Below are 23,469 nucleotides of genomic sequence, written 5' to 3'. Positions count from 1 at the left end.
AAGGTGGCGACAATATAGTAACATTACAAAACTTGAGCTAAGCTTTGATAACACACTAGAACGTTTTTTGAACATAGCGTGAAGCACAAAAAAGAGAAAAAAAAAGGCGAATTATACAGGCAATACATGATATTATAGGAGCAATCTTTAAAACCTCTAATTCGGAGGGGAGGGGGTAACAAACCAATAGGCATTGAAGATTTGTTTCTAAATATTAGAAAAAAAGAAAATGTATAAAGAAATTCAGCCCGTCAAAATGAAAATTTTGACTCTCCTATAGATTGCAAAGTAAAAAAATTTTAGTTATGAAGCAAACTCTACGTTCAAGTAATTCAAAATTAAATTCAAAATAAATGATTCTAATGCACCAAGCGTATTTATTGCTGACAAAAGGTTCACGGAGTTGGATATCTTGTATCTGTTAGCAAGGAGTCGCGCTTGGGTTAGGCTTGTAATTAACGAAAATTAAACTGAGGGCAACCCAAATTATATTTTGTAACAGATTGCAAATTAAAGAGAAAACGCAAAATCCTCGAAATTTTTGTTTGACTCGTAAAAACGTATCAAAAATGCACACAAACAATTTTTTAATGCGTTTTTTAAATTTTCTTTCGAAATGAATTTTGGAAATTCATTTCAGTTGGGTATGAAATTTCAAGTCTGGATGTTTTCTCAATTATGAAATGAACATTGATCAAACCAGGTCGAACAGGCATTTCATTAGCAACAACATACAAAGAGAAAAAAGGACAAAACAAAAAACTAAAAGGGAATAAGGAGAAAAAACTTGCTTTTTGGTCATACTGTCCCCCAGTAATTTGCTCTGGTGCAGCATAGCTATGGGTCCCAATCCCATTAGTGAAGCCAAACCGGTTCAACTGACAAACATTGGATGAAATTGGAGTTAAAGTAGAATGGGCAGCCTTTTGTGGTAGAAATCGGGCCAAACCAAAATCTCCAATCTGAACTTGGCACGTCGAATGATTAAAAAAAATATTTTCAGGCTGAAAAATAGAATATATTAACACATATTAGCGATGGGCTGATACCAACAAATTTTGCGATTACGTTTTGAAGTCTCGATTGCGACATGATTTCTTCTTTTGAATCTTGGCAAACTTAAAGGTACTGTTTAAAAATATTCAACATTTAAAATTACCGGAAGGGAACAAAAAAGCTTTCCGTTCTTACTATTTCAAGGACTGTAAGTTTCCGATCTGACTTTAATACAGCAACTCCTAAATAAAAGAAAAATTACTGGGTTTGACCCCACCCAACCACACACACACACACAGAATTTTTGCCCGACTTGTAAAAACGTAACAAAAATACATAAAAAAAAAATATTCAATGCGTTTTTAAAATTTTCTTTGTATCCCACCTGAACAAAAACCTGGATATGCCCATGTATTCAAGATACGATATATTTCCAAGATATCCCAATAAATTATGCAGCCTATGTTGCTATACATGGCCGTTTTTTTTTCTAAATAAGTCTATCTAGAAAGAATAATTCAAAGGAGAGGACGGCTTTTTACTTAACATAAAACCCAAAAAGGGATAACAGATAAGAAACAATTAAATGTATGAGTGAATAAATGTCGTAGGAAATCAATTGTTTGACAGGTTACAAGACTTTCCTATAAAATAAAATAGTAATTATTATGAAATCTCCATTTTCTGTCTATTCCTTTTCCACTTTCCTTTTCAGCAAATATTTTAATCCCACATCTGTTATTTATTCTCGTTTTGACCTTTTAAAAAGCTCGATGGTTTAATTCGATAGCAATTTCTGATATTAAGTAAATTTTCTGTTTAAAGTACTAGTTGCCTTTTTAAGAAACCGAAAGTTGGAGGGTAACTCAGCCTCCTCCCCCATCCCTTCTTTTTTATCAAAATCGTCTGATCAAAACTATGAGAAAGCCATTTAGCCACAAAAAAAAATTAATATTCAAATTTTGTTTTAATTATCCCTGTACGGTGAGCCAAAATCAAAATTTAATTAATTTACACATTAATTCAAAAACGTTCAGAAATTAAATAAAAAAACAACTTTTTTCAACTGAAAGTAAGGAGCGACATTATTACTTAAAACGAAAAGAAATTATTCCGTAAATGAAAGGGGTTGCCCCTCCTCAACGCCTTGCTCTTGTGATAAAGTTTTTTTATTGTTTTAAAAAGTAGAGGTGTGAGAAAGAGTCGACCTTTAGCGTAAAGAGTGGGGAGTCGAGGAGGGAGCAACCCCTTTCATATACGGAATAATTCCTGTTCGTTTTGAGTTTTAACGTCACTCTTTACTTTCAGTTGAAAAAAACTTGTTTTTTTTTAATTGTGTAAAGAATCACGTTAAACAAAGGTGCTATTAAACAATTTACAGTTACTTTGATCTTTTTTTTCATTTCAGAAGAGTTTAGATAGATATTAGAGACAGATAATGTTTAACTTAAGCCAGTAAAGATGTGGAGAATATTTTCAAGGTATTCCTAAGCAGCTACTGTTAGGCTACGATGTTTATATATGGAAACGTTAAAGTATATTAATTCCTCTACGTGGAGATATAGAGTTTGTTGGAAAAGGAAATATTAAAGCTGATGTTCGTAATTTTTATTCTTATTTCATTTCAATTTCTATTTTCATTTCATTTAGACAATTTTGTCCCAAACGACACAGCTGTGCATAGTCTATGCGCTTATGCTACTTGTCTGCCTACATGCGAATACTTTACTTTTAAAAAGTCTGATTGAATAAAATATTTCAACTGATATTTAATTACTTTACTCTAGTTCCTACTGCACAGGTGGGGTAGCTTGGTATTTATTTTTGAAATAATCTTTCTGTGACGTGCCTTGAACTTATTAGTAACGCAATAATAAGGCTGCAGGAATTCGTATATTCAAATCTCTGCTAGCCAGGGTAGATTCAATTGGCTAGGTCTTGCCTTGCTTTGCATCAGTTTTTGTTCATCATTAGTAAACTATCTAAGCGGTTGTTTTTACGTTATTCTAAAGACAGGGCCGTATCCAAGGGCGGGGGCTATCCGGTTCGAATCCCCCTCGAAATTTTTATGTGGCTCGTACAAAAGCAACAAAAATACATGTAAACAAAGTTTTGTTGTGTTTTTAAATAAAAGTTTTTTGTAAACCTCCCCCCCCCCCAACAAAAACCCTGGATAGGACTTTCAAATATTGTAATCGGTTTTACAACCAAATCTACTGTTTCGCTTCATTAATACCAAAAAGAGTTTCGCGTTAACAACACCTTTACAAAGCTTCCAGGTATTGTGGAGACTGTGACGAAAAATTAAGTGCTTGTATTTAACTCCAATGTGTCATAGCTTCGTTTCTGTTTTTATAACGGTCAGTGCTCTTTTTTTTTCATTTCTTTATAGTTGTTGGGAGCTTGTTTTTGTTATGTTATTTGCTTTATATTTCTATACTCTATAATGTCTTGTTTTTTTCTTTCTACTTCTTGTTGGTATAAATAGAAAGGCTAAAATATATTATGATAAAGTTTCAAATCAATGGAGTTATAGGCCTGTGATTCCAGATTACACGCTAGAAATTTAACAAGAACCCGTCTTTCGTTTTCAATCGATATTCCTTAGTACATATAGGAAAGTGCATGTTAATATACATCAAGAATGTAGCCTAAATATTTCACCATAAAAGCTGATAGAAAAGCGTCACATAGAAAGGTACAAGCCATAATTATCTATTACATCCAAATGTTGGTTTATCTACGTTCTTCAAGGTTTTTGCTTATAGACAAGTTGTAATACTTGAGAAAAAAAAATATTTGACAATATTAAAAAAAACCTGTTTGAAGGAAAAACCAAAATAAGAAGACAGAATAAGGGCACGGAAACGCATGAAAGAATCAGGAGATATCCCTTAGAACAAAGATTAGAATGGTGCCATGGTGTTTCGATGAGTTGTTACTAGTGGCAACACTGAGCTTTGACACTAAAATCCTATACAGTGCAAAAGGCAAAGACTCATTGAATTTAACATTTACTTTAATGATAGTAGGGAAACCAAATGAAGTAGAAAAGATCCATACAAGAAGTTAAAACAGTTCGCAGTTTATAAGCATCTGAAAATAATTACATAGCCATACGTTCTTAGGGATATAAGAAATTTCTTCCCTTCCCATTCTTCACGCATATGCGTTGGCACTTCAATCTATTTCATTCTTTGAGAACTATAGTCCTGAAATTTACATCATTTAGCAGGCTATTTGAGTAAAAAGTATCAGACGAATAAGAACTAAAAATACTCTAGTTAGACTATCGCTAATTTCCAATAAAATACAAGTTCATTCTATTTCCATACTTCCCAAAATTAAGGGGTTTTATTGCCTCCTCCCTCCAGAATGGAATAAGAATATTTCCCGTAGTTCGGGAAGTATGGATGAGCATGAAATACATATCCGAAAAAAAAATTAATAGAGCAAATCAGTTGAACTACATCATTTTCGATTTTCCCTATAGAGGAAGAGCATAGTTGCCCCCTTAGCATGTGCACATGCGGGCATCTTTCTTCTTCTGTGTATAGTCAAGAACAACCAACGTGTATAGACTAGGTAGAGAGAATCAACGGCCGGACCTGCCGCCATAAGAGTTCATTTATCTTTCTTTGGTAACGCATTTAATGGTTGTCGATGTTTACTGTATTAAATAAAATAAACTAGTTTTTTTTAACTGAAAGTAAGGAGCGACATTAAAACTTAAAACGAACAGAAATTACTCCGTATATAAAATGGGTTGTCCACTCCGCAATCCCTCGCTCTTTACGCTAAAGTTTTTAATTGTTTTAAAATGTAGCATTGTGGCAAAGAGTCAAACTTTAGCGTAAAGAGGGAGGGATTGCGGAGGGGACAACCCATTTTATATACGGAGTAATTTCTGTTCGTTTTACTTGTTAATGTCGCTCCTTACTTTCAGTTAAAAAAACTAGTTTTTTTTTATTTAATTTCTGAACGTTTTCGAAGTAATGCATGTTTGATTTTGTCAATCCGTACATAAATTATTAAAATGAAATTTGCATATTAATTCTTTTTTTGGCTAAATGGCTTTCTCTTAGTTTTGATCAGACGATTTTGAGAAATAAGGGGTGGGGAAGGAGGCCTAGTTGCCCTCCAATTTTTCGGTTACTTAAAAAGGCAACTAGAACTTTTAATTTTTAACGAACGTTTTTATTAGTAAAAAATATACCTAACTTAAGAATTAACTTACGTAACAAACTTTTATATTCTTATATTTTTGATTATATATATGAGGGGGTTTGTCCCCTCGTTAATACCTCGCAATTACCCCTGAATCAGAAAGGCCGTAGAATAAATAGTTGAAATTACTAAAAATACTTTAGCATAAAGAGCGAAGTATTTAGCTCTTCCTAAATACCTCGCTCTTTATGCTAAAGTATTTTTAGAACCCCTCATATGAGTAATAATCTCTTTTCGTTTTAAGTTTTAATGCTATTGCTTACTTTCAATTTAAAAAACTTTTTCATGTTTATATTTTCATTGTTTTTGTCTAAAAGTAATGCTAGAAAATCCTGCACCCTTTTCATTGAATTTCTCTTCCCCCATGAAATATTCCTCCAAGGAAAGATCCTCCCACATAGCCCCCTCCCCTCAACCCCACACCCAAACCAAATAAATCCCCCTGAAAACGTCGGTACACTTCCCAATAACCATTACTGTATGTAAACAATGGTCAAAGTTTGTAACTTGCAGCCCCTCCCCCAGGGACCGTGGGGGAGTAAGTCATCCCCAAAGACATAGTTATTATGGTTTTCGACTATGTGGAACAAAATGGCTATCTCAAAATTTTGATCCGTTGACTTTGGGGAAAAAATGAGCGTTGGAGGGGGCCTAGGTGTCCTCCAATTTTTTTGGTCACTTAAAAAGGGCACTAGAACTTTTCATTTTCGTTAGAATGAGCAGTCTTGCAACACTCTAAGACCACTTGGTCGATACGATGACCCCTGGAAAAAAAACAAAAAACTAACAAACAAATAAACACGCACCCGTGATCTGTCTTCTGGCAAAAAATATGAAATTCCACATTTTTGTAGATTAGACCTTGAAATTTTTTCTGTAGGGTTCTCTGATACGCTGAATGCGATGGTTTGATTTTCGTTAAGATCCTATGACCTTTAGGGGGTGTTTTCTCCTATTTTCCAAAATTAGGCAAATTTTCTCAGGCTCGTAACTTTTGATGAAAAAGATTAAATTTGATGAAACTTATATATTTAAAATCAGCATAAAAATCCGATTCTTTTGATATATCTTTTAGCATCGAAGTTCTGTTTTTTAGAGTTTGGTTTACTGTTGAGCCGGGTCGCTCGTTAGCCTTCTTTTTAAGTGTAAACAATAATGCAAGTAAGTAACCGTCTTTAGAGAAGCTCAGTAAGCTATAATTAAATAAAATAACCTGGAATCTTAAACTGATCCTGTTCCACATCACAAAACCCATTGTTTTGAAAACAAAATAATTAATACCTTTAAATCGCGATGTATAATACCTGCTCCATGAATGGCGTCTACTCCTTCCACAACTTGCCGAAAAATAGTCAGATTAACATTCAAATCAATTAACCCGTCACTTGAATTTCTCCTCTTCATCCAATCTCTTAAAGTTTCTTCACAGTATTGCATTGCAATATACAAATGTACAGAGGGTATAACGACTTTATCAGGAACAGTTTTAAATGGCAGTGATTGTTCATTCTCAATACTACAACTGGACTCATTACTATGGCGAAATACAATATCTATATCACTAGAATCACGAGTAGGCATCTTTAGCGAGGCTGAACTTGCACATTCTAAGGGTAAAGGGGGTTTGGGTTGCTTCGATGAAACATCAGAGGCATTTTCAAGAGACAATTCTGAAAGTTCTGAAGATGCAGCCTCAAGCCAAGCGTGCTTGTATGATATTACATTAGGATGATGAAGGCGGCTGAGTGTTTGAATTTCTCGTAACGCCTTGGACATCTCCCAATGCTTCGATTGCCTAAAAACAAAAGAGGGTAGCGGTAGCTAAAATCAGGTAGCCTTGGTCAAATTAAAAAAAAAAAGAAGCAAATTTTTACAACCGAAAGTAAAGATCAACGCTAGAACTTAAAACTAACAGAAATTATTCCGTATATGAGGAGGGCTTCCCCCTTATCAGCCCCACGCTATTCGCGCTGTAAATTTTAATACTTTAAAAAAGCTTCTTATTCTAATTAAAGAGCCCTTCTGTTTGAGGAGTCACTCTTAAAGAATATGGACAAAAATCAAACTTTAGCATAAAGAGCGAGATATTGAGGCGGGGACAGTCCCCTCATATGCGATATAATCTCTGTTAGTTTTAATTTTTAATGAGACTCTTTACTTTCAATTGAAAAGACACGTTTTAATTAATTTCTGATCTTTTTTCAAACAATAACGTAAAATCCACCTCCCCCTTCCTGAAAAATACCCCTTGCGAAATTTCCTGTGGACAATTCTGCCTGAAAAAATTCTCATTAGCTTAATTTAATTTGAAAGACTTGTATCAAATTTAATTTCTGATCATTTCTGAAATCATGTCGAAAATACCCCTTTACCATCCGTCAAAATTTTTTCCAGGAAATCCCTCTTCCCGAAAGAAAGCTTCTCCCGCAGATAATTCCCTCAAGGAGAATTTCTCCCACAAAAAATTTCCCACGGAGAATTTTCCCCGCAGAAAATCCCCCCCCACGGAAAAATCCTCTAGATAGTTCTAACCTCGCTGTAAATTTTCCCCGGAGAATCTTCACATGTAAAATCAAGCTGCTAAAGAGAAAGTCAGACAAATAAAAAGAATTTCACCTGGAAATTTCACCCTCGGAAACTTGTATTCCCATGGAAAATCCTCCCCGCGGAATATCCCGCCTCAAAAAATGTCTGCATACTTCCAAACAACAAATAATATATGTCCGCAAAGGGCAAAATTTCATAACTTATAGCCCTTTCTCAAGGGGCTTGGGGGGGTCACGTCATTCCCAGAGGCACAGTTATTCGACTTTTCAGCTATGCTGAACAAAATCGTTATCTCAAAATTTTTTATCTGATGACTTTTGGGGCAAAGTGGGCACTGAGGGGAAGCTAGTTGCCCCCCCCCTGTGTTTTTAGTCTCTCAAAAAGGGAACTAAAAAATTTAATTTACGTACGAATGAGCCCTCTCCGGGTTGTCTAAAACCATTGTTTCTATACGATCACCCATGGAAAATAAATAAAACCTCATCCGTGGTGTTTTTTCTGCAAAAAAAAAATACAAAATTCTACACTTTTACACATGGGAGCTCAAAACCTTAACAGTAGGGCTTTCTGATAAACTGAACCTGATGGTGCAAATTTAATTATTATTCCTTGACTTTTGGGGATGTTATCATATTTTTCGAAAATCAGGTAAATTTTCTCAAACTCGTAGCTTTTGATGGGTAATAGTAGACTTAAGGAAGGGTATGTATTTGGAATCAGCATTAGGCCGAAGCACTCCTTACTTACAATTAAGTATCAAGAACTTTTTGGATGGACATTTTACTATTTCTTATGAAGCGCCTTATTTTTTATTTATTATGAAGAGCCTTTTAGGGTGGAATATTGTGATGACCATGGACGGCCCATAAATTGGTTCGTGAACAGTAAAAAGATAGCAGAGCTTATCAGTTAAGCCCTTTTTATTACAATGCCACCAAATTAAGGCTCGTGCATAAATTCAGAATCAATTAGACATTGGCATAATTTCTTACCAAACGCATTAAAGTATAAAAAAAAACAGAACGTAAGGCCCTAAAACTTGGAATTTTACGTGTACTTACTGTTTTCGATATTTTAAATTGGTTAGAAAAGATCGAAATATATTTTCCAAATTTGAAAATTCCGAAAGTATGTAAGTTTCATCAAGAATTCATGGCTCATTTATTTTTGTTCGCCATTTGGAATACCACAAAGTATATTGAATCAGCGTAAGCGTTGGATGATTTGCACACAACCACGCATTGCAATCCCGGCCGAAGGCAGAAAATCAGGAGATCGGTACCTGCGCTACGCAGACCAATGGTCTGAACGCGAAAAAAAATTGTTTCTGTTAATAAGGGAAGTTGATACTCAACAGTTATTTTTTTTAGACGTTATTAGGTAGTACAAAAGCTAGTGGCCTCTCACTTTAAAGCGACTGACAACCTTAAGCTTACCCAAATGAAGAGTGCGTTAAAAACCAGCAATATTGGCTCCTATAACCAGGAAAAAAGAACAAGAAAATTGAAATAAAACAGAACCAAACTTAAAAGACAAACAATGCATCATCTTTTCATGGCAAGTATCATCGTATTATGGGTATTTTGACTTATTTCAGGGCTGAAAAGCTGCACTACTAACCGTTAGTTTGCACTGAATTCTTTGTATACCTTAAAAAATACTTGACACATTTTCAAACAGATTTCTAGCACCGATTTCCAAGTCAAATGACACTACACAGGGGCTTGTTTATGGGGAGGAGGGGATTTTTTAGATACAGCCAGGACCTGACAAACTAAACAGTCAAAATGTTTATAGAACATAATTTAAAAAAACATGTATATTTTAAAAATTAGCATTGTAATTAATCTATTTTATAGACATTTAAAGAAATTTCATACTTAGGGCTCGCATTTAGTTAATCATGGAATCTGCCTTCAGAAATTATAGATTCTGGAAACTTACCGCAGGCCCGTTTTTCTCAAAAGATCAGGTGACACCCCTGACACCACTGTGAAAAACTCATTTTCAGTCATATAAAAAATTCGTATAACAGAGTGGCTGAGTTTCGGACAAATAAACTGCAGTTATTTATTACTACCTATATAAGACAAAAAAATTAGGAAGAAAAATAAATACACGGTATAAAACCACTCATCCATGCTTAATAAAAAAAAAATTAAGGTACTATGAGAACAAGAATAATTTCAAAATAGTCAAATATTCATACTGATTAAGAATAGTAAACTTTATACCTAATGAGAATTGACTTGATTGCGTATATGTTCCCATCTAATACGTGTTTTGCTCGAAAAACTCGTCCAAAGCCACCTCTAGCCAAAAAATTGATATCCGTATATTCATTTTCTAGTCGAGTTGATGGGAATACTGGACAAGACACAGCATTTTCTAGTCCAATATTTATCCTGCAAAATATCCAACTACAGAAATTAAACCATCCTCACCTGATCTTTTTATTGCGACAGAAGAGATTCCTGGGTCGGCACATTCTAAATTATAAAACGTCATAAAATGTGAAAACAAGGCCGCACCTTGATCCCAAGTTTCCTAAGATCCCTATTAAGATTCCAGTTGTTTGCAGATAATACTGCACTAGTGGCGAAGTCACAAATGAATTACAGCTTTTAGTGAAAATTTTTTTGTAAATGAAAAAGTTGAAGCCATATATTGTTCAGACAAAACTAGCTTTTATAGTAAAAGGAAATATAGCTTAAATAATACAGTATATTTACTTTTTAGAAGGGGTGGGGTGGTAGTTCATCTTGTTGAAAATAAAACACAAGAATTTGCGAATACTTTCTAAACTGATGGTGGGTATAGATCTCATATTTTAGGTCGAACCCGGGGAAAGCTACAATGTTTTAGTTTTCAGGGAACGCTAAGTGGTACAAAGAATGAGTCAAGAGGGTCTTTCTTACAAAGGTTAAACACAATAGCACCAAGATTTGGGGGAATGAGAGAGCTGCTCGATTTAGAAATTTTCAGCTGAGGTATTTAAAAAACAGGATGCATAGACTGACTCTTACTCAGTTTTTTTAATTCCACATTTAAGATAAGATAAGATAATATTTATTTTCAAAAGACTATCACAAGCTCTATAGAGCCGAATTCGCTTTATATGTCAGTAAAAGCTAAGAAAAAAAAATTCAAAACAGTACATTAAGTCAAACACTTAAAATTAAAAGGAATTAAAAAAGCAAAATCATCAAAGATAAAGGGCAAATCAGTAAACTTAACAATTAAATTACAAAAACATTGCAGTAAATCAAAAAAGAATAAAAACGGCAATAGAGGAAAAGGGGAATTTGGCAAGTACATAATCACGAATTATTATTAAGGTGTTCCAGAATAAAGGGTATAAAACTTTTACGAAACCTTTCTGTAACAGCATGGATCAGAGAGTAAGTTGGGATTGCTAAGGAGGCTGACCGGGGGAGTCGGAGTCTAATGGGATTGTGAAAATCAGGGAGTAAGTCCTCAGTACGGGGATTGGAAATGACTGATTTAGCGAAAAGCAGGCAAATTTTTTCCCTCATTTCTTTTAAGGTGGTAATGCGTGCAGCTTTAAGGAGGAACGAGTATGGAATTTTGCCTTCTTTGTAAATGATCCTGAGCGAACGCTTTTGGACCGACTCGATTTTGTCACTAAGTTCATTTGAAAGTTGCGAATGCCAGACCGGACATGCATATTCCAATAACGGCCTGATAAAGGATAAGTAAACACGGAGGGAATGTATCTTAGGACAATCAAATTTGTTTAGCAGCTTAAAAATGGATGTGAAACATTTGCTTGTTTAACAATGTTGGAAACATGTGTGTCCCACTCTAGATCATTAGAAATTGTGACACCAAGAAGCTTAACATGTTTCGCTAGCATTTCGCTTGGGATCGGGTCGCAAAAAGCAGGAGTAGATTTCAAGAAGTTGATCGTCATTATCTGTGATTTAGTGGGATTTACTGTCATATTTAGATTCTTAGATTCATCCGAACATTGGGTTAGGATTCAGCGGGGTCACTTTTAATATTCCTATGACATACTTCAAGGATCGACGAGTCATCCACATATTTCCATCTTTGAGGGAATTCCTTGCCAATTTCGTTAATCATGACAAGAAATAATAGTGGTCCCGATAAGGTTCCTTGAGGTATTCCACAGTACCTAGGGAGGGGGTTAGAGAAGGTATTTTTGTATTTTACAACTTGTGATCTGTCGGAAAGGAACGATATAACAATATTTACTAAAAGTGGGTCAATAAAAGTCTAAAAAGGAGAATGTTGATGGCAATAGATACAGCAAAAGAATCAAATTTTGTTGCTTACACAAAATATGTAAAATTCATCAAACTTAATCGTGCCCATCAAAAGTTACGAGCCTGAGAAAATTTGCCCAGTTTTTAAAAAAAGGGGGGGGGGAATATCCCCGAAACATCCAGTGATCTTAATGAAAATCGCTCCATCAGATTCAGAATACCATAGAACCCTACTGTAGAGGTTTCAAGCTCCTAAGTGCGAAAATGTGAGATTTTGCATTTTTTGCCAGAAGAAGGATCACGGATGCGTGTTTATTTATTTTGTTTTAAATGGGTGATCATATCGAACCAGTGATCTTAGAAGATTGGGAGATAGGTCATTTGATCAGAAATCAAAAGTTCTAGTACCGTTTTTAAGTGACCAAAAACATTGGAGGGGATCTAGCCCTCCTCCCACGCTCATTTTTCCCCAAAGTCACCTTATGAAAATTTTGAGATATCCATCTTATTCAGCATAGTTGAAAAATCTAATAACTATGTCTTTGAGGATGACTTAACACCCCAAAGTCCCCAGGGGAAAGGCTGCAAGTTATGAACTTCGTCGATTGTTTACATCTAGTACTGGTTATTGGGAAGTATACAGCCGTTTTCAGAGAGAATTTTTCTGGTGGGGGAAAGTGTCAGAGGGAACAGGTTTTCCGTGGGAGGATCTTTTCATTGAGGAATTTTTCGTGGGGGAAGGGAATTTTCCATGGACGGGGAGCCAGATTCTCCAGCACTAAAAAAATATATCAGAAAATAGATAATAAATAAAAATTTCAACTGAAAGTAAGGAACAACATTAAAAATTAAAAACTAGTTACCGAGCGACGGGCTACTAAATGTGCCATATGAGAAGTTACCAACAACGAGTAAGAAAAAAAAATGTACTTTTATAGTAGGAGCTACTGAAAGAGTAAAATGACTGTAAATATACTATTCGTTGTCTTATGATTTGTCGGTCCACTTGTTTTTCACATTATATTGTTTGTATACAAGTTCATTCGTGTTCCAAATGAAACAATCATCCTTTTTGTTTTTAAATTTTCGCAACCGTGACCCACTTGTAGCTTCGAATACATATTACCTTAAAATCAACCCAGAAATATAGAATAGCACAACTTTTAAGCAAAACCACGCAGTGGAGGTAATAACTTTCATTGGTCAGATATTGCCTGAGAAAAAATATGAATGAAAAATAACTTTATTCCCCAAAATATTTTTATATTTTTCAAGAGCTCGCTTAAGATATCTTTTATCAAATAGCTTTAAGACATGTACTAAACAGTTAAAACGATGGTCATCTTTTTAAAATAGGGTCATTATTTTAAAAGAAAAAACTCACATCAAGGCTATATTTGGCTATTTAGGTTAATTAGTACTATATTTGATGCAAGACAATCGCTGGCAAACTTTATTTCAATATTTCGGAAAAACACTCTACTTTAGACACATGCTTGGACCGTTATCCCCTGTCTACATTCAAGCTGATTCCCAGTTGTAGATCCCCCCAGCTTTGAATCAATGGCTGTCTTTACCACTTTTCTTTGGAGGGGGCGTATCTTAGGTTTATATTTCAATAGATAGAAGAGGATCAACAGAAGTGGTTGTTCTTTTCTTCTTGTTTTTAATAAAATCAATACGAAATTACCAATAGTACACTAAAAATAGTACATTATTATAAATAGTACAAAAAATAGTACATTATTAAATAATATATTAGCATAAAATAGTTCAATTATTACCTTGGTAATTAATGCAAAGACGCTAAATATTACGTAGTATCCCAAAACCCGGAATTTAACATTTTGTGCAGTGCAAGTCATAATAATCCTTCTGGGTTTTGTCAGTTTTGGAAGGCTTTTATGGGTTCAAAAAACTTTTCTTATATAAGCTATCTATTATGGGCCGCCTCCCCATAGCAGCAAAATGTTTACAGATATGCATATATAATAGGCCGTAGGTAATAGGTTTGGGATTACTTGAGCAGGAATTCGACCCTTGCTGACAGAAGAGTGTTGCCAAGTTTGCAAAAGCATGACGACAAGATGGGCCCAGGATTGCATAAAGCCTCCACTAATGCTGGAGGGACTTCTTGCTGTCTAGTTCTAAGCCGACTTGCGCTCCGTGTAGACTTGAGAAGATGTACTAGTCCCCGTCCAGCACTGAATTGGGACCCATTGCTTTTCCTGAGGCAATAATAATTTAAAAGATTTAAATAAAACGAAAATTGTAACTTTGTAGGCTATGTTACAGCATTAAAAAATAACTATCTCAATTGACATTTTGACTGACGAATTTAGAAGTTTTGAACCGGACTTGTTAGGAGTTTCAGAAACTCACATCCTCAGGGGTGGGTAGGAACGAAATTAGGTCATATAGAATTTATTTACTCAGGCAGGATTGACGGGTTGCAAAGGCAGTGAGCAGGGTTCATGATGAACAAGGAAGCTACCGATTCTTCCTTAGGTTGGGAAGGTATTAAACATAGAATGGAGGTTGCTCATTGTATTACTCAACAGTGCAAAGTATCAGTTACATTAGTATATACCCATGAAGAATCAGCTGATGGAGACAATACTGTCTCATACGAATTTTACTTACAGCTATAAAAGGAGAGAACGCAAGCCTTCTTAGGTCCTGATCCTACACGAAACCAGCCACTAGCCTCATGTTCTACCTTAACCACATAAATATCACTATTCACTTTAACGTATTTATCTCGTACACCAAAAAAGAATAGCACCTTGAAAAAAACTCGATACTGTCTATTTGTTTCTGTAAAGGTAAGTAAAACTCATCTAAGTTACTATTATCTCCGTCCACCGGTTCTACAGGGGCATATACTACTATGAATGATATAATGAACTTTTTGGTTGTAAAATGAGCAACTAGAATTCTACTATTAATGCCTTCCCAACCCAACAATACTTGGCAACGCCCTTATTCATCATAAGCTCTACTCCCTGCCTATGCACACCATTCTTCCTGCCTGAGTAAACAGATTCTATATCACCTAATTTCATTGTTAAATCACTTTTTACTACAACTACTACTACTACAAACAACTCACTGCAATACCAAGTCACCTGAGACCAACACAGATACGCTTGCTCCTCCTCCATCCCAACCTACCCAAAGCCCTCTTTACTGCCTCCCAGGAAGTTCCCATTTCCCTTATATCTTTCCTTACAACATATTCCCATCTCAACCGGGGAAAACCTGCTTTTCGCTTAGCACTAGACGGTTGGTCGAAAAGGACAATCTATGGCAATCTGTTATCCTTCATGCACAAAACATGGCCTATCCATCTCAACCTTTCTCTCATTATAACCCTAGAAAGCGGGATTGAACAAATCACTTTTTAGTGGCTTAAAACTTACAATTTTTAAAAGGATTCTAATTAATCCCCAAATGAACAAGCCCCATACCCTTTGACCACCCACCAGGCACCATTCCTCCTTAATTTCAGCCGAAGTTTTTCTCATTATTATATGAAAATTGGACTTGGTTATGATCTTTACATTATTTCAAAGTTTTTCTGTTTATAACCATGAATAGCAGACTAATCAAAACACTTCGTAAAAACAAAATCATAGCAGACAAAATTGGTCTAAGTATAAACTTACTTATTATAACCAGCTTTTTAATTGATGCTGTGTTGGACCCAGCAAATGGGGAAGCATACTGTATATAAAACTAACTAATTTTTTCCAGCAGATTCCAGATATCTAATATTTTACCAAGGACGCAGTTCAAAATTTTGAAGATATTCCCCTTTGTCCCCTACTACCATATAGTTTGTTTTTTTTTAATAATTTTTTGGTTTGTCTATCCATACATAGCTAACTTTTAGTACGTATAGCTTGCAATTCTTGAAATAAAATGCTTTTTTAATTCACAGTTTGAATGGATGGGACTCCTACGGTGAATATATTCTGTACAAAAAAAAAAGAAAAAAAAGATGCAATTTCAGATATGCAACATTTTTGGCAGTTCACCACTTTAATAAAGTTGTTCATTACAATAGACCCACCACCCCTTGAAAGGAGGATTTGCTCCCACAAAAAGTGATATGTTTTGCTCCCCATAGCTGACAAACATTAAACAAGATTCTTTACTTGTTTTAATGTTTCATCGCTTAGATATTACCTTCAAATACTTTTCAATGGAAGCCATTTCTATGTGCAAGGCTTGGAATCTTTGAAAATAAAACGAATTGTCTTAGATCGATAAAGAAAAATATCAAAAGTTTTAGTATTTCAATAAGGCTCAAGCTGAAAATCCTATTTTATAGTTAACATTTTTGATTTGAAGTAAAAAGAGTAAGAATATAGTAACGGTTTATGAACTTACGGTGCTTGCAATTTCTGAAGTGCATTTTCCTTTGAGGATGCCTCTTTCAACTCTGTCTTTTGTAGGACCAATCGTGTGAAGTGTCTTAAATGTTGCCTATATTTGATTCTTAAATTTGGTGGAATAGATCTATTTGGAAGAAGGCCAAGTGATTCAAATTTCTCTCGTAGCCCTTCAATGACAGATTAATTTATTATGAACATTAAAAAAAACATATAGATAATAAAACAAAAACAATCACAAAATTAGACAAAATTTTAGTGTTAATAATAATAGAAGGAAAGAAAACTAGAATTTACCGTATAAATTAGCAGCATTACAGCAATTAGCAGAAATTATTTTATACGGTTCATTATTTAACATAGGTGCACAAATATGTTGAAAAAAAAACTATTTTTTTTCAACTGAAAGTAAGAGCAACATTAAAACTCAATACGAACAAAAATTATTCCGTATATGAAGGGTACTGCACCTTCTCCAGCCCTCGGTCTTTGGAATAAAACTCTAAAAAAAATTCAAAATACTTCTCATTCAAATCCAACAGACCTTGTGTTTGAGCAGTCTTTCTTAGAGAATTACGACAAAAAAAAAATCAAACTTTAGCGTAAACAGCGAAGGTTGATAAAGGAGCAGCTCCCATATGAAATAATTTATGTTCGTTTTAAGATTTAATCCCCCCTGCAAAATTTCCCCCAACAGCTCTCCCCTCCCCGGAAAATTCTTCTAGTAGAAAATCCACCCCACGAAAAATAACCCCCCCCCTCAAATAAAAAAAATATAAAAAAATGACTTCTGTGTGCAAAAAGAGTCAAGATAATCCAGTTCTGGACACAGAATTTCAAGTAAAGCCAAATAAATAAATATTTACTTTAGGTTCTAGTTTTCCCAGACTATCAACTGAAATTGAACCTTGGAGGAATTTACAAATCAATCAAGGATTTGTTCTCCCAGGTGAAGGAACTAGAGCAGTAGCAACAAGAAAAATTCAATCACTAACTAAGTTTAGCTGTAATCTCGGTTTTAAATGCTATCAAACAATCTTATACAGTACCTAAAAAGGTAAAGGAAAATACGATTAGCTATTTTGCTAATGTAATTGTAAGGAACTATCGTACAAATATTGCCAGCCAGCCCAAATAAAGAGTAGGTAGTAGAATCTTAGAGATTTATAAGTACGAGTAGTGAAGCATTCTCTGATATAAAAAAAGAAAATAGGTTTCAGGCATACCTACACACTGAGGATCCCATGCTAGATTGATCTTGAGGATATCCTCAACAAAATTCTGGCCTCAAATTCATTTTTCGATTCTTAGGGCCTATGCACACCTATGGTTCTAGTAGAATTTTTAAGATAAGCTCTAATACTACTTGATTTTACAACTTCAGTTAAGTTAAACAGAAAACACCATACAACTATTTTGTAATGTATATCTTTAGAAAAAGAATTTATAGATCCTCCAGTTGAATTTTTCCACTCTAAAGCCCACGAGTCCAAACTTCATCTTCTTCCTTTTAAAGTTTTAGGTTTATTTTACTGCATGTTGCATAACAAATAAGGATTGCAAATAAAACGTTTTTTCTTTTTTAATGACAACTTCAATGATACAATGCTTATAATAAAAGATGTACAATCTGAAAAATGGCAATAAACATAATAATCATTTCTACATTTTCTATTAGGCAAAAATGGGCAACAGCCTAGCGGCTCCCAAGCTCCAGTGGGTCAATAATACAATTTCGACTCCGTCCTTATTTGTAATTAAGAAGCAATTTCTTGAAGATTTCACGGCACTGAATAAATTTGAGACTTCAAAAAAAAACCTTATAAAAAAAAAATTAAAAAGAAAGTGAAAACTGATTTGAAAGTATGGTTGAGAGTAGCTTCTCATTTTAAACAAATGCTTGGCAGAAAAGCTACAAGATTTGCTTTTAGCATTTCTTCATATGGAGAATGAGGTCAGCGACCACAATTGCACAGCTCCCAGGGCATCTTATTATTATTTTTATACTAAAATAGCAGGAAAAAATTTCTTCTCAATTTGCCATGATAAAATGAATAAAGCTATTATTCAGTACACTGTATCACGTTACGAAATTTAATGAAGATAATAGTGGGAAAGACGAGATTTCCTGCTCAAAGACTTTCCTGTATCAAGTTTCATTTTATATATATATATATATATATATATATATATATATATATATATATATATATATATATATATATATATATGTATATAGTTACTTATGTCCATCATGAGCTACGAGCCTGAGACAATTTGCCTGATTTTCAAGAAAGGGTGGGAAACACCCCCCAAAAGTCAAGGAATCTAATTGAAAATTGCAACAACTGCTTCAGGGTGTGAGAGAACCCTGTTGTGGAGGTTTCAGCCTCCCTTCTATAAAAGTGTGGAACTTTGTATTTTTTTTTGCCAGAAGAAACATCACAGCATGTTTATTTTCTTCTTTTTCTTTCTGTTCTTCCCAGAAGTTATTGTATTGAGCCAATGGTCTAAGAATATCGGGAGAGTTCTCCTTTGAATAGAAATTAAAAGTTCTAGTGCCCTTTTTAAGTGACCAACAAAAATGGCGGGCAGAAAGCCCCCCCCCCCCCTTCCAATCCCTGCAAGAAATTTTCTGGGGATATTTCGCACCGAGGATGGAACTGTCAGGAGGTAAGTTCCCAGGGGGAGGAAATACATGGAAGGATATTTCCGTCGAGGAATTTTTCGTGGGATGGGGGAGATTTTCTAGGAAGTGAATTTCTTGAAAACGGGGATTATTTGAAAAACGATCAGAAATTAAACTTAATAAAAAACACATGTTTTTTTAGAGTAGAGAGCAACATTAAAATTTAAACAAACATAAATTATTCATTGTACGAGGGGGGTGCCTCTCATTTAGTGATTCTAGTTTAAATAACAGCCACTGTGTTTCAGGAGTCGTTTTTAAAGGACTGGGACAACAAAAAGTCAAACTTTAGCGTAAAGAGTAAGGTATTGAGGACCAGAGAGACCCCCTCATTTACGGAATACTTTCTATTTGTTTCAAGTTTTAATAATCGCTCTTTACTTTCAGTAAAAAAAATAGTTTTTTTCAATTCAACATGTGTATACGTACATACATGCTCTGATGTGTTATGGGAAAGATTTTAAACAGGGTGGACATAAATTCACTTTTCCTCACAGAATAACAACGTTACTACACCATTTCTTGAAAACCAAAAAAACTAGAGGACCACCTAAATATTAACCCTAAGGCTTAGGCTTGGCATCTTTGACCACATTGACATTGAAATAAATTTTATTTTGGATATTAGTAGCTAATTCCTTACAAGCAAGACAAGAGCTATAACCAGGCCAACTATGTTTCTTGATGACGAGAACAGGACTTAAAATTGTAACCAAAAAAAAGATAATCTCTTATATTGATATTATGAGAAATTGAAAAAGAGAAGAGCCATATTACAAGCAAGGCACACAATTGGTCTAGATACAATACAACCTCAGATTCAAAGATCTGTATTCAAGATACCACAACAGAAGACATTAGATATGAACATCATAGAGCAAAGAAAACATATACCATTCAATAGATTGAAACACTAGAGCAATAGAGAGTTCACAAATTTGGTAGTATTACGTTTCTCTACAAAAATATGAGAGTATTTACCTACTGCAAGCAATCTTCTTAGATTAGGCTTCAACATTCAAATTCTAAGATAATTGCAATGCATATTAATTAAGAATGCTTACCATCAAAGAGCTTTGATCCAAGGTGGTCATCTTTCGTGTACAATAGACAATATTCTTCAAGCAAAGATTCAATTAACAAATTTTTACTGTTACTACCATGCTCTCCTGAAGATCCTAAAAGTAGAGTCTTAATACAACACTAATCATACAGTATAACGTTCAGCTTAAAAAATATTTTTCTTTCTTTTTATTTTATAACAGCCAGTTTTGACTCTATAAGCATAGAAGGTACAAGCAAAACAAAACATTAAAGTCTGACTACTTGAATATTCGGTTGGTATATTCTACTTAGCAGTTATTATTTTAGCTATTAGTGGGAATCTTCTGGCGTACAAAAAAATTCAAACCTATAACTTTCTACAAGCACAAGTACTTCACAGGAGGTAACAAGCTCCTGGATAGTTATCTGTTTTTTTCAAAAAAGCTACTCCTTATGTTTTCAAGAGCTAATAAAGTCCTTTTTTCTTGTTCAATAATCTCAAAAAAGAACCTTCAATAGCCATGGAAATATTCTTATGTCATTAGTTTTTATGCAATCAAATCCAACTATGGCTACAGGAAGCCACCTCTCAGAAGATGCCACAGCCTTTAATGCAAGATCTTCACAAACGTTTTCATTATATGAAGTTTAATGATAGGCCTAGCAAAAGTTTTTGACAAAAATTGGAGTAGCAATTAATACATGTTTGGAACTTGAAATAGTAGGCATTTTAGCTAGCATGATAGCTGTAAAATTCAAAATTCGGTCTACAACTAGGTTTACAAAATGGGAATTCACCTCTCATAGAACAACTTATTTTTTTCCATGACCATGCTTTACTAGTGGTAATCTTAATTACTTCTCTTGTAGGCTTTTTCTTAGCTGCATTGTTTTCTAATAAATTTCTCCATCGTTATCTACTTGATGGCCAGGCAATCGAGACGGTTTGAACCGTTATTCCTGCTATTATTTTAGTAGCTATCGCCCTTCCTTCTATTCGTCTTCTCTATTTAATTGATGAAATTCATAACCCTGCCTTGACTATTAAAGTAACGGGGCATCAGTGATACTGATCCTATGAATACTCTGATTTTGACGATATTCAATTTGATTCATACATAATCCCTTCAAATGAACTTTCTACCGGTATATATCGTTTACTTGATGTAGACAATCGTATGCCAGTGCCCTATAATCAAGCTATCCGTCTGATGATTACTTCAGATGACGTTCTACACTCATGAGCTGTGCCATCTCTAGGTATTAAGATGGATGCAGTCCCAGGCCGGCTTAATCAGTCCAGACTTCTAGTGAATATACCCGGAGTATTTTATGGACAATGTTCCGAAATTTGTGGATCTGGACATAGTTTTATACCTATTGTGATTGAAGCTGTTGGAGAGAGAGACTTTCTAAAGTGACTTGAGTTACAAATTTCATAGGGTGGCTGAAAGTCAAGCGGTAGCCTCTTAAGCTCTCTTATGGTAATTACCCCCTGTGGTACAGAGACTTAGTTTATTAATAAATATAAGGTTGTCAACTTTAAGAAGCCGATGGCAGTCTCTTATTCCTCAAATGATACCACTTCCTTGAATTATGGTTTTCCTTGTCTCTATAGCTTTACTATGAGCTATTATAACTATGGTATTTTTCCTTTATCAACCCCGTTCGGTTTCTTCTGCTAAAGGCTTCTCTGATCGAACTGTTTACTTAAATTGAAAATGATAGCGAGCCTTTTTTCAGTATTTGATCCGACTTCCTCTTTTTTATCCAACTGATTAAGAATACTAATCCCACTTTTGTTTATAGTAATATCTTTCTGATTGATTCCTTCGCGACCTCAATTTTTGGCTAAGAGAGTTTTAATGGGATTAAATCGGGAGATATCCCTCCTTATAGGCCCAGCAAGATTTGGTGCCAATATCCTAGTTATTGCCCTTTTCTTATTTATTTTATTTAATAATTTTATCGGTTTATTCCCTTATATTTTTACCGCTACTAGACATTTAGCAGTTACCTTAAGACTAGCAGTTCCTCTGTGAATCTCTTTTATTCTATATACTTGGATTAAGGAGACAACGAATGCTTTAGCCCATCTTGTACCTTTAGGAACACCGGCACCTTTAATACCTTTCATGGTATTAATTGAAATCATTAGAAATATGATTCGGCCTATTACACTCTCTGTCCGTCTTGCGGCTAATATAATTGCCGGCCATCTCCTATTGACTCTTTTAGGGGCTCAAGGTACCCTGGAAAATTTATATGTTACTTCAATTGTAGTATTTTCACAGATTATCCTATTAATGTTGGAATTCTCTGTAGCTATTATTCAATCTTATGTTTTTATGACTCTAATGACTCTCTATGCAAGAGAATAATGAATCAATTAAATCACCCGTATCATTTGGTTAATATTAGACCTTGACCCCTAGCTACCGGAATAGGAGCTTTTGCGATGACTTCTGGACTTGTCAAATGGTTTCATTCATTTGATAGAATGCTATTTTTTACAGGATTAATAACAATCATATTTGTTTCGTATCAATGATGACGAGACGTATCACGAGAAGCTACTTTTCAAGGAATACATTCAACGAAGGTCGGATTTGGGTTGCGATGGGGAATAATCCTATTTATTATCTCTGAAGTTTTCTTTTTTGTCTCTTTCTTTTGGGCATTTTTTCACAGAAGTTTGTCGCCAAATATTGAAGTTGGGGCCTTATGACCCCCGATCGGAGTGGAAAGCTTTAATCCATTTCAAGTGCCCCTGCTTAATACAAGTATTCTGCTGGCTTCAGGAGTTACGGTAACTTGAGCCCACCATGCCTTAATAGAAAATAATTTTGATCAATGCCTTCAGGGGCTTCTATTTACTGTATTGCTGGGGTTATATTTTTCATTTCTTCAAGGGTTGGAGTACATAGAAGCCTCGTTTACTATTGCGGATAGAATCTATGGGTCTACATTCTTTTTAGCGACAGGTTTTCATGGTTTGCATGTACTTATTGGTACTATTTTTCTTATAATTTGTATCTTACGTCACGCTAAGTGCTACTTTTCTCCCCAACATCATTTCGGGTTTGAAGCTGCAGCTTGATATTGACACTTTGTTGATGTTGTCTGATTGTTTCTCTATCTTTCTATCTACTGATGAGGTGAATAGGATCTTTCTAGTATAAATATTATACTTGACTTCCAATCAAGAGATCCTGTTAGGGAAAGATAATTATTTTAATTTGATTAAGAATTTTTATGCTTGTTTTTATTATATTAACCCTCGGGATGTTTGTGAATAAGAAAGTCTCTCTGGACCGCG

At 34.7% G+C, this 23,469-nt stretch overlaps 1 protein-coding gene and 1 pseudogene across 5 annotated transcripts in view; one reads left to right on the top strand and one right to left on the bottom strand.

Annotated features, from left to right (window-relative positions):
- The window catches only part of LOC136028131 (eukaryotic translation initiation factor 2-alpha kinase 3-like), a 54,234-nt gene that overhangs the window by 4,540 nt on the left and 26,225 nt on the right, over positions 1–23,469 (bottom strand). For 2 of the 5 annotated variants that reach the window (XR_010617753.1, XM_065705791.1), the window contains exons 2-6: positions 20,171–20,284; positions 16,416–16,587; positions 10,005–10,175; positions 6,505–7,018; positions 792–1,004 (exon numbers count right to left, since the gene is read on the bottom strand). Coding sequence is in view for 4 of the 5 variants with exons in the window: in XM_065705791.1 (XP_065561863.1) it covers positions 792–1,004; positions 6,505–7,018; positions 10,005–10,175; positions 16,416–16,587; positions 20,171–20,284 (1,184 nt within the window). In the remaining variant the exon portion in view is untranslated. Of the gene's footprint in view, positions 1–791; positions 1,005–6,504; positions 7,019–10,004; positions 10,191–16,415; positions 16,588–20,170; positions 20,285–23,469 lie in introns of all 5 variants that reach the window. The other 3 variants (XM_065705782.1, XM_065705807.1, XM_065705800.1) reach the window with 2 other exon arrangements.
- LOC136028153 (ATP synthase subunit a-like) lies at positions 21,679–22,544 on the top strand (annotated as a pseudogene).

The sequence above is a fragment of the Artemia franciscana genome, chromosome 1, assembly GCF_032884065.1.
Source record: "Artemia franciscana chromosome 1, ASM3288406v1, whole genome shotgun sequence".
Taxonomy (NCBI): domain Eukaryota; kingdom Metazoa; phylum Arthropoda; class Branchiopoda; order Anostraca; family Artemiidae; genus Artemia; species Artemia franciscana.
Note: the sequence above shows the minus strand (reverse complement) of the source record. Positions and strands in the feature narration are given on the sequence as shown.